This window comes from Passer montanus, unplaced genomic scaffold, assembly GCF_014805655.1.
Source record: "Passer montanus isolate IOZ18808 unplaced genomic scaffold, ASM1480565v1 scaffold116, whole genome shotgun sequence".
Lineage (NCBI taxonomy): Eukaryota > Metazoa > Chordata > Aves > Passeriformes > Passeridae > Passer > Passer montanus.
In genome coordinates, this window is record NW_024358278.1 from 39,105 (window position 1) to 51,126 (window position 12,022).

At 39.5% G+C, this 12,022-nt stretch overlaps 1 protein-coding gene across 15 annotated transcripts in view; it reads left to right on the plus strand.

Annotated features, from left to right (window-relative positions):
- Positions 1 to 12,022, plus strand: part of SYNJ1 (synaptojanin 1) — a 51,820-nt gene that overhangs the window by 36,363 nt on the left and 3,435 nt on the right. For 5 of the 15 annotated variants that reach the window (XM_039696999.1, XM_039696998.1, XM_039696997.1 and 2 more), the window contains 8 exons: positions 550 to 756; positions 1,376 to 1,504; positions 2,083 to 2,121; positions 5,154 to 5,201; positions 6,729 to 6,767; positions 6,860 to 6,900; positions 9,017 to 9,125; positions 10,059 to 10,270. In XM_039696999.1, the coding sequence (XP_039552933.1) occupies positions 550 to 756; positions 1,376 to 1,504; positions 2,083 to 2,121; positions 5,154 to 5,201; positions 6,729 to 6,767; positions 6,860 to 6,900; positions 9,017 to 9,125; positions 10,059 to 10,270 (824 nt within the window). Of the gene's footprint in view, positions 1 to 549; positions 757 to 1,375; positions 1,505 to 2,082; positions 2,122 to 5,153; positions 5,202 to 6,728; positions 6,768 to 6,859; positions 6,901 to 9,016; positions 9,126 to 10,058; positions 10,271 to 11,842; positions 11,867 to 12,022 lie in introns of all 15 variants that reach the window. The other 10 variants (XM_039697009.1, XM_039697012.1, XM_039697011.1 and 7 more) reach the window with 8 other exon arrangements.

Consider the following 12,022-nt stretch of genomic DNA (forward strand, 5'->3'; position numbering starts at 1 on the left):
ACGTAGTTAATTTAATATCAATATATCTATGCTCATCTAAAACAGATTAGAAATCACAGGTTTTCCAACAGTATCTCGACAGTCTGCTTCACTCTCGTCTACATTTAAATATATTCTAGATTGACAGTTTACTCTTCAAATACATGTTGAGCCTTTTTCTTTGACACCATTCCACCTTTTGCAAGCAGAAGTTCTTACAAATAACAGATATCTTGAAATCCCCTGCTCAGCCTTCTGAAGAGCAAATGAAGCTTGCCATATTGCAAACCAAGGAAATAACCTGCAAAGCTAATTGTTAGATTAATCAACTTCAGTTGTCATGCTGTTATAATTACCTTTAATATGGATCTATATTAATATATATTAGGCATTTGAAATATTTATAACTGGCTTGAATACATATGTATTTATGTGTGGTAATTTTGGGATGCAAGAATCATACTTTGGCTGCTGAGCTAATTCCTTGGAACTTTGGGGCTCTTCTTGCACAGAATCTCATGCCCAGAGTTAGCTTTTATGTGCTTTTCTCCTCTGGGGTTTGTTCTTTAGGAGACATCGATGACTACAGTGCTGAAGTAGAAGAAATCCTTCCCCAGCACCTACAGCCAACATCGAGTTCAGGGCTCGGAACCTCGCCGAGCTCTTCCCCACGTTCCAGCCCTTGCCAGTCCCCGACGCTGTCAGAGGGACCCACGCTCCCGGTGAGACCCAGCCGAGCTCCAGGAAAAGCTCCTGGACCACCTGCTTCCACACATGGTGTGTACTGCCTCAAGAACTGCCACACCCAAGTTCTGCTGCAGCATGTCTGTGGAATCCTGGTTCACCCCAGTCGTACTCTCGGAATACAGCCCCTGACAATCCCTACTCCTCTCAGCTCGAAGATATAAATTGTAATCAGCACATTTGTGAATTGGGAGCACAATTGGAAAACTTCTGTTTAAACGCGGCCTTTTTTTAAATTATGAAGTGAACATGTGAACACAGTGATGGTGCTTGGAATGGGTTCTTATTGAGTTTAACTGCTCAAATGCCTTGAGAATTCCCTTTGTAGCATTTTTTCCAGAAACCTGAGCTCATAGGTAAGAGTTAAAATCAAAATTTGGAATGCTGCAATGAGTAAGATTGTTCAGGATTTCATTAAAAACATAGTTATTAAGACATATGAGGCAAAAGTTTTGATTTAGGAAATCTGCTTCTTTTCATCATTGGTTCATTCCTCTTGTCTTCCCTCTCTCAAAAACTTCCGGATCGTTATTTCCAAGGCTGGGGTCTGACTGTCCTGTCTGTGAGGAAAACCTTGCTATTAGACAAGCTTTGCTGGGTTTAGAATGCCCAAGGTACTAATTGTTGTATTGTTTTCTGTCGTATCCTTCAGCTGAGTTCCCGACTGGCGCCCAGCAGAAGGAGCCTCCCCAGAGCCTGGAGCCGAAGCGTCCTCCGCCCCCTCGGCCCGTGGCTCCTCCTGCCCGTCCTGCTCCTCCGCAGCGGCCGCCTCCGCCCGCAGGTAACGGGGGCACCTTTTCTGGTGCCCAGGAATATGTGCTTTCCAGTCTGTGACAGGGACTTGAAAGTGCAAACCCAAACTGCATATTACGCTTTGGGCTCACTGGTTTTTAATTGAAATGTTTGACTGGTACATTTGAAAGCAATAACAGCATGGGCAATAAGTGTTTTTACAATCTAAATATTATTAGTGAATAAGTTTATAAAAACTTATTTTCACAGTTTTAAAAATGTGAAATTTTACAGCAATGTTTACTCAACACTTTCATTTTTTATAGCATCTATTTCAAAATTAAATAGAAATTAACTTGTGCATTCATTGGTTCATTGCTATTCCTTTAATTTTGGCATCAGTATATGTGTTTTGTCATGTCCAAGTTTTTAATGTAGAGATCGTTTGGACCATCTGACAATGTGAGCAATTGAGCACTAAGAGAAACTGGATGTTCAGAAGCATTTGGGCAACATGGTTAATAACAAACTGACCCTTGTGATTTTTAACTTTCTCATTCTTTTTCTTCCCTCCTACTATACTGATATTTTTCATTCTTGCTGCATTCATTTCTTAAATACTGTCAGGCGGTAGGAGTCCTGCACCTGCTAGAAAAGAATTTGGAGGTAATGATTTTAATTGTTTCTGAATATGACTGCATACCAAAACTGCTGTGGGGATTTGTCGTGGCAATACTTAACATGATGATTTCTGAAGATTTAAAAATGGGCAATTCTCAAAGTTACAGAACTGGATAATTCATGAATGTCACTGTCGTTTCTTTCTTCCCCCTCTGAACTATGTTTGACTTTCTGGTGAAATAGTATTTCTCCAGAAGTTGGTATTTTAAAGTCAGAGATGGAAGTTGTTCCAGATTTTTATTACTTTCTCCTGTATGAATACATCCAGTTAACTTTTCTGTGAAGTGCTTCTTCAAAGTAGGCTTTGTCCTTCTCTGGCCCACATTTTGCTGTTGTGCTTGGACTTAAATCAGCTCGTCAGTACATGAGACAGGGTGCAGATTGGAGTGGCATTTCCAGGCACTGTCCCTCAGTTGGTAGGAAAGAGGGATTTTTGACAAAATGCTTTGAAAGTTTTGAGTAATCTCAGAAAATATATAAACTATTTTAAATAGTCCATAACTATCCACTAACTTTGGTGTCAGGCAAAAATGTACTTGGCTCTTAGATACTGGTGAGACAAGGAAGTTTTTATGCCCAACATGTAATACTTCAGATGAGTTAAAATGCAGAAGCTTTAGAAAGCAGTTGATAGAGCACATTCAACATGGGTGAGATGTAAGTCATTGTTCTTCAGTCCCGTGTAGTTTTCTGTGTACTGACACAATCCTGTTTGCCTAGTTTGTCTCAATTGTGCAAAGACTAGTCAGTTGTCTTCTTTTATCATCTTCCCAACATAGCTTTCCATAGAGTTGTAACTTGCATAAAACTTGCTTTTTATGCAATCATTTGAGACTGTAGTATATTTTTTCATGTATTACTCCAAACCAAAAGCTCTTCACTTTTTTCTGCTCTCCATTTTCCACTCATGGTGTACATGTGTAAGCATAAAGACTGTTTTCCATGGGTATCTGAGCTCAGCTCCAAGCAAGTTAGCACAGGGCTGGAACCACAATAAATGTCCTTAGGGGTTACTTTAGTGGGGAAAAGGCACCTGTTTCTCTTCCCTAGGAGGAAGGCTCTTAAAGCTCTGTGGATATATCCCTGTGTAGTGTGTAAGTGGATCAAACTTTGGGTTTAGACTTCCATAGCACATGCAAAGGGACATTGATCCTGTCTTTAAAATGTTGTGCCTTTTAAATGTTACTTTTTTTGCTCGCATGTTTTGACCTTTTTTCCCCCCAAGTGCTTCAGTCCCTTCAATGCCTGTGGCACTTTTTCTAATGGCTCAGTATGCTTTTAAGATGAGACAAGGATTTGGACATCTAAGTATTTTAGTTTGGTCATATTTTATATCAGAAGTAACTCAGAATTCAGGTGAACAAGGCTCTGCACTCATTGCAGGGCTTTACAAAGTGTAGACCTTTTGTATGCTAATATCAAAAACAATTCACTGAGGATTCTATAAGCTCCAGTTGTTTATAGTTAAAAATTAAAATGTTGCACTCTGTTTACCCAGTATTTTTCAATACATTACAGATTAAATTCTCAGAGAACATTAAAAACTATAAAGGCTGCTAATTGTCAATTGAAGTTAATAAATAACATTTGTGTGTTTTTTCCTTTAATACTAGTAGTCAGTTTTCCTGATTGTTTCTGCCAAGGCTTTTATCATTGATTTAAACTGTTTTTCATTGTCCCCAAGATTGAAATATTCCCATGCTGCCCTTTGTGGTAGCATTATCAGAGCATGATAATTTTGCTTTCTCACTATTGAGGAGTATTATGAGTAAGTGAAATCTCAGGTACTTACCCTCTGTGCCATTTCTCTCCCTTGTGGTGAATGTTTGTTACCTTGCCAAATCCTCATGCTCAGAGATCTTGCTCCCTCTATCTGGTGCACTGAAGTAGGAATGTGTGCCTGTGTCTCCCTTCTGCTGGAAGGAGCTGCCTTTAGTTGTCCTCCTGCACAAAACAAGAGCGGTGGAATGTTGTCAGATAGTCCCCTACTCCCGTGCTGCTCCTCTCACAGAGTCGTTCACGGTCAGAAACTTGTGATGGGAATTGGCAGAGCCTGGGTCTCAGCCAGAACAGATAACACATGCTAGGGTTTAGCATCTTAGAAACAGATGTTCAGCCAAAGCAGAGATCTAACATCTCTGGAGACAGTCCCATTTCAGCCCCATGTGCAGCCTTCCCTCTGCCCACTCTGTGACAGACCTCACAGATCACAAAGAGCTCCTGGGCAGATCTCACACGTGGGCACATGGTGAGAAAGCAGGAGGCTGTGTCATAGCTAAGGGATGCCTTCAGTATTTCCATCATGTCTATGTCCTGCCATGTTTTTGCCATACAGTTTTAGGAACCCAGTGCATGCTTGATGATATTGCAGAAATAAAGTAATTCAGCATGGTTATGCATGATTGAAAATCTTCTTTCTCTCAATCTGAACTGTTAAACCAATTGGTACAGCTGTCCCAAGTACACAGTGCTGTGTAGAGGCAACTTAGTAATACAGTTCTTCAGGATACAATACATTATATGAAGTGGGAAGTATTGCTTTCATCAGATTTCTTATTCAAATGTACCATGGCAGAAACAGACTATGCAGTGTTGTGAATGACAGGGATCAGGCTTAATTTGGCAGGGTGTAAGTGCTGTGCTCATTTATTCCCCAGTGTTTAAGTACAGGTCTCTGCTCTGCTCATGGGAGGTTCAAGACTGGCATGTCAGATCACACTGGACAGCTAAACGTTTGTGGAGAGTGAACATTTTGAAGAATGAAATTGACTTTCAACTGTAATGTAAAATTGAAGTAACAGATGTTACTAAACATGACTGTACTTGATGATTTGTAATTCACACCAGTCTGGTTCCCCATGCTGCTACAAACAGTTATTTCCTACAGGTGACTGTAATCTATCTAGACCAGAGTTAAGTGTGTAAAGCTTTCTTGTGGCAGTGCTCTTTCTGGTTTTTCTTTCTCAATCTACTGCTTTTCTTATGCTATGTACAGCTTCTCTTCTTTCTCTGAAAAGGTCTTGGAGCTCCTCCCAGTCCTGGGGTAGCTAGGAGAGAAGTAGAAGGTAACATAACAATTTTTGTATTCTAGAAATGGATTTCTAATTTAACATCTGAGTAATATTATGGCTCTTGTGATACTAAAGGTGGTTTCATTAATGTATGTATCATGTAGGATCTTTCTTTTATTTAGCATAGGTTTCACCCAGCCAGGTTACTTCCTGGTTTTCAGTGGTGGTGGGAATTGTTACAGAAGGCATTTGTGAAAAGCTAAGTGAAAACTTAGAGCGTTCTAATCAAGAATGCTTTTAAGGCTGACCCTCAGAAGCTGTAGCTGGCTGGTCATCAGAGTGACCATTACACCTGTAACTAAATCAGGAATATAGGGAGCCTGACTTTTCATAAAGAACTATGTCTGTTCATGTATTCTGGGGAGAGAAACTTCCATTTAAACAATTTGGTCTATAATTTAATATTTTGCCTCTTTCTAAAAAGCACACTGTAGGTATTTTGATTCTGATAGCCAGCTGTGTTTACACACAGTTATGAGGAGCATTTCTCTTGCACCATTCTGGTTGGAGTACATGGGATTACTATTGGATGGGTCCTGCTTTAGCCGTGCCAGCAGAGTCATGCGCTTGGGTTTCTTCCTTGTCTCTCAGGAATGTGTCCTTCACAGCAAATAGCAATACAAGTCCTAATAGAGTCACTGGCAGGGTTTCCTCCTGTATGCTACAATTAATTTTGGCTGTATTGCTGGTTCATTTTTCCAAACTGGCAAAAGTGCTCTATGCATAGAATATTTGAGGTCAGAATGCACCTTTGGTGGTTATCCACTCCAGCTTCCTGCTCCAAGGAGGGTAAATTGGCACCACGTTGTTCAGGGGGAGCTGCTTCACTGAGAACAGCACCTAGAAACCCATTCTGACTGGTCCCAGGGCAGTCTGCTAGCTGGAAGTTTATTTGATAAACTGTGTGATGCACGACAGTGTTCTTTCCACTTGCTGTCACTGACATGGTGCCTTTGCCTTCCTGGGAAATAAGCAGCAGAAACTCAAGCCAAATCCTAAACCTCCCTGCCTGCTAGAAATCGTGTACTTGTCTGAACTGAAGGTTTTTTTCATCTTTGCACTACCCAGTTTGAATGTTGCATCTGCAGGTTGCCATCCGTGTGGCCATGGTGAAGCTGGTGCTCTAACACATTTATCCCATGAATGCAGAGAGTGGGGCCAGGAACTGTCACATCAGTTCTCCTTGTTCTAACCACTGCTGGTAGAACATCTGCAGAATATACCACAAAACAGCTTCCAACACGACTGAGAACACAGGGCACCTGTACAAGTGGGTGTCTTTAGCTTGCAAAAAATAGGATGTGATTTAAATAATCTGTAATAAAAAGGGTCAAATTACTTCATGTGCGCCATGGGATAGCAGTGTGTTAGTGACAGCTGGTGGATATGTAATAAATTTTGGCAAAATCACTGGTATCTCCTTGCTTCCCTTCTCAGTAGTAGTAATGTAACATTGCCCCTCTAACACCCATTTGTGGCTTATCTAATGCAGATAATCTGTTTGTTTTCCATGCTTCAAAGCACAAAAAAGCCCTGGAACACAAAGAAAAGATAACTTAGGTAATAGACACATGCTTTGTACTAATTATAATACAGACAGAAGTTGATTTTGAAATAAGTGCTAAGTCAGTAATCTCTAATCTCTGTTACAGTTCGTAATCAGCCTCCACATTCAGCGGGTACAACCAGACCGGTAGGTATTGTTTTAACATCCTTTTACTGCTAAGTGTCTGCTCTTTATTTCATCCAGGTTTCTGTTAGTCATAACAGATGTAAGAAATCTACCAGCTTACAAAGCAGTTTACAGTTTCTGTGAGTTAATTATCTCAATTTTTGTCTATTGACTGAAAATACTGTGGGATGGGGGGTGGGGGAAACCACCATGTATGTTCAGACTGGATGTGAGTTGATTGTTGTGCACTCTGCAATCACATGGTAGGCTCCCAAATACACATTTTGCATCTCCTTTCAAATAACTGCAGAGTTACTTTTTATTATATGTCCTTACTGATTTGGTGTGATAAAATGCATTAGCTTCTGTACTTGAACATAAATCGTGCCAGCAGTTAATTGCTTACAGGCCATTAATGGATTACATATGCAAATGACATCTTATGATTACTTGATGTGTTATGGAGTTTTGCACTTGTTTTAAAGACTAGTTTTCATAAGAGTCTTCATGTAAAAATGAAACCTTCATCTGTTTCAGCAAACATTAGTGTACTTCATTCCTTTATTTGTGGAACTGAACTGAAGGAAGGGAATGAAGGGCATTCAACTGCTTCACTCCACACAGGAAATCAAGAGACGAAATACATTTGCCTAGTTTTTTCTTAACAGTAGCAAGTAGGAGCCTTATGTGAGGGAAGAGGAAAGTGTTTTAATAGCTGCAGATCTTCTTAAAGAATTACTGTGTAATAGGATTCTGCTGATAATTCTTTGACTTTGCGGCATATTCCAGTATTGGAACTATTGAAAACTGCTGTTGAAAGTCTCCATTGAAGTAAATTTTACAGATTCATTTTTCTAAAATATTGATTCTCACAGTTATCAATTCATTATCTTTTTTTTTTTTAATATTTTCTGGAAATATAAAATGGCCTCTTCTAAAATTTGGATAAAGAAAAACTGGTATATATAGGAAAGAATGTATTAGTTTTTCACTGTGTGCTTGCCTTTGTCTCAGGTGATTTTTGGACTTCATTTGAAGGATTTCAGGACCAGGGACAGTAGCTGCAGTGGGTGCTGCTTCCCACTGAGGGATCCTGAGAGCTGGTTTACGCTTTCTTTCTTTTCCGTTCCTTTTTGATATATTTTTATTTTTTAAAAGTACATTTTGGTGTATAATCCAACCATCCTCCTGCTTACTATCAGAATGTTCACATAACAAAATGATTCTTGGCAATCTCAGATCAGATTGGAGATTAAGAAATTCAGAGAGGAATTTATGAGGTCAGGTGGCTGAAAGAGTTCAGAACATTGGTAAATGGACCCAGCCAAGCACAAGGAATAATGTGATGTACAAAGCCAGGGACGTGTCTAGTAAAACTAAGATCAAGAATGATACTATTTTTAATAGTATTTGCTTGTTTCTAATTAATTTTTGTGTACAGTTGTGCAATGGAGTTTGCTCTGAAAACCATTTCTAGAATGTCCGCTGGTACACAACATTTTACAGGAAACAAACTTGTCTCACAATCCTTTTTGTCTCACAGTCCTTTTCCCCTTGATCCCTGGCATTTTTATCCCAGGGGCTTTTATTCAGTTTTCAGTGTTGTTTGTAATTTACTCTGCTTCAGTTGTAATCTGGTATAGCTTCCTATGTCTCTAAGTATTGATGTAGACTTCGAAATTTACATTCCCAGCGTATTAACTTCTATTCCATCAGCCTCAGGAGGACTTCAGCCTTCAGATGATATAAAATGTTTGTTTCATTAATACTGTTTGTGAAACAGGAGACCTCCAAATAAAGTAGTTGCTCTTGTTGGTTTTGTTGCTTACAATTTGCAGACTTAGGTAAATTGTCTTATTAATACTAGCAAAATAATAACTATTTCTAGCATTATTGCACAGGTAAATATTTATAAAAAGTTGAAAAGCGTTGTGAAAATCCTTTGCTTTGAATTGAACCATCATTGTTTTGAAAATATATTCTTTGTTCCTGCATGTGCACTAAAAAAATCAGTTGAGCAGCTGTTATCAAAGAATTTATTGTTTACAGAGTCCTGATTATTCTGAATCATTTAGCCGTAGATGATTGCAGATCCAAAGCTGAACTAAAATACTTTTTTTACCAACTTTCCTGTCAGACTGTTCCTCCTCGAGCTGGAGTTATCAGTGCCCCACAAAGCCATGTCCGTCCCTTGGGGGCAAGACCAGCATCTGAGGCTCAGACCAAACCAGCTGAACCACCAAGGGGTGAGTTTCCCTCAGAAGTTAAATACAAATGGCAATATTCAGTCAAGCGCTACAGTGTGTGGTTTGAATGTTGTGTTTTCAACAGATGTCTCCACTTTTCACTAGAAATTAAGATTCCTGGATGTAATAGCATTTGGCACTTTGTGTTAAGCATCCACAAGTATTGCATATTTAGATGCCAATCTCAAGATCATGTGAGATCTTGACCCATAGATTCCATGGGATCAGGGAAACTGTGCAAAGATTGCAGTGTTTGGTCTGAGCTCGCTGGTGTGTCCCATTCTGACTATTGATCACCAGACACTCTATGCATTCTGTAATTTATGTAATTCTGTAATCTTTAGATTTGGAGTAGCATTTATGTCTGACTCTCAAAGCAACCTCCTAAACTTACAGTTTAAAAAAAATCCCTTTGTCTTTGTATGTTTAAAAATACACATTTTATAATAGCGACTTTCAAAATACTTTTCAATATAACTGAAGTACATTTTGGAGTGACATGGTTTGTGTTTTGGGTAAAATCACAGCATGGTTTGTGTTGTAAGGGACCTTGGAGATCGTTTAATTTCAAGCCCCTGCTGATGGGCTGGGCCACCTTCCACCAAGCCCCACCTGCCCTGGCCTTGGACACTTCCAGGGATCCAGGGGTAGCCACAGCTTTGCTGGGTATCCTGTGCCAGGGCCTCCCCACCCTCTCAGGAAAGAATTTCTTCCTGATATCCCACCTAACCCTGCCCTCTGTCAGCTTAAACTGAAGTAACAATTTTTAATGGCAATCTGCTGCGTTTTTGATGATTTCCAGTCCCATTGCCATGAACACCTGCTGCTCTTACAGCCCCTTCTCTGCAGCTCTCTCTGTTGCTTCCCCATCCTTCCATCCTTAGGATTTGTTACAATTCCTTACCATGAAAATCACTGCAAATGTACTTCCAGGCTCGCCATTGCTTCCAGAACCACTAAAGCCTCAGGCTGCTGGACCTGCTCAGCCCAGCACTCCTGTGCTAAGGATGCAGGAGCCCCTGATCCCTGTGGCACCGCATCCCTCTCAGGCAAGTGCCCCGCAAAGTCTGGAGCCGCCCCAGCCGCCACCTCGTAGCCGCTCATCTCACAGTTTGCCTTCTGAACCTGCTCCCTCCCAGCAGCAAGTAAGTAAAAAATACCCCTGTAGGTACCTTCTTTCACTATGTAAATTAACACAGCTTGTACTGGATGCTGCAGGCTTTTGAGGAGCCCTTAGAGTGAGCACAGAAACAACAATAAGGGTCTGAAGATTGGATTTAGTGATCATGGAGCTCTAGGAGAGTAATAATTGCTTGTGTATTGTTCCTGAATAACTAACATCTTAAATACTAAACATTTGGGATTTCTTATGATGGCCTTGCAGTTTATGGGCTTCAGTCTTAAAATTATGTTGCCATTTGGCAACTTTGTATGGAAAAATGCTTGATCTAAGAAATCTGATTTGATAATGATATGTGCATGACAAACTGTACAGTAAGTAGCTAGCACAGGTTTTAAATAGCTATTGCATGATGTGGTGCTTTATGTTGGTGATCATTCATTGAAGGGAGATTATATTGATAAATAAATTAAATTAATGTATTAATAAATACTTAAGAGAAATAGAATTCTCCCTGTTCCCCAGTGTCGGTTAAAATACAGAAACCTGTCCACATAATGTGGGAGTTTCATACAGTAATGCTAACATTCTTTTCTGGGATCATTTAGACTGTTATGACAAAAAAACAGCATCAACTTTTTGTAGGAAAAGCCATAGTTTCTTACTAGTGCTTAAAAATGCAGAAGCAGGTTTTCAGTGCTGCTCAGGTTTTTTTCTTATGCCTATATCTGAAGCCCTTTTTTGCTACAATAGTTAAAGCCTATTTTGTACCATAGTGAAGCAGCCAAATTCAGTCCTCAGTTAGCTGATTTTTGAATTCAAACTGAAAATATCTTTACATGCTTTTCCTTTCTTTCTCCAGCCTCTTTCTTTGCCTGTGAACTGCCTTTTATTTTGGAAACTTAGACCAAAAAGTAGAGTTTTCTGAGGAAAGATCTTTAAAGAAGTGCAAGGTCTTTTGAGAGGTAGTGAATTCCAAGCCCATCCTTCTATCTTCTATCCTAGTCTTGATTATGATATTCAAAAAGTGAAATCTGTTTGTATAAAAATAATCACTTGTACAGTGTGAATATTCAGGACTCTATACAATCCATACACTGAAAAAGAGAATTAGTTAAATAGATCTTCTTTGTTGTGAAGCAGGGAGATGGTACAGTTCCACAGAAGGAAAGGCATTATGGTTTTTTTCAGCCTCAAAACTGTTACTTTAGATGAGGGATTATACTGACATAATTCCCAGAATGAGAGCTGTGGGGCTTTTCATGTTAATAGATGACTAGAATTAGAACATCCATGCTCAGATTCCTATAATGCATCTCCAAAAAGTAGCACAATCAGCTGCACAATGGGTGTCTGTATGGAAATACCATTAGAATTGACTTGAGGGTTTTTTTTATGACTCTTAATGGTCGAGCTTACAGTAGAAGACAACAGGAATTGAAAATTTAGTGTTTAGTAAGTACTTGTGGTTTGTATTCAGAGCTCCAAAAAACAGCTTTGTGAAAACTTCTGGAAATATTTTTAACATGAGGTTGCTTTGTTACTTGGTTTTTCTTCCTAATTTTCTTTCCTCTGATATCTGTTTCTCTTTCACAAGCAGGAGCAACCATCAGGGTAACAGGTATCTAACTATTTACCAATCTTGTATGTGGTCTCCATCTATTCGAGCAGAAAAGATGTATGAATGTTGTTTTCATACATCTGCAGTCCCATCCCTGTTAAAAACCACCTGTCTGCATTCATGGATTGACTGTCATACCATAGTTTGCTGTTTCCT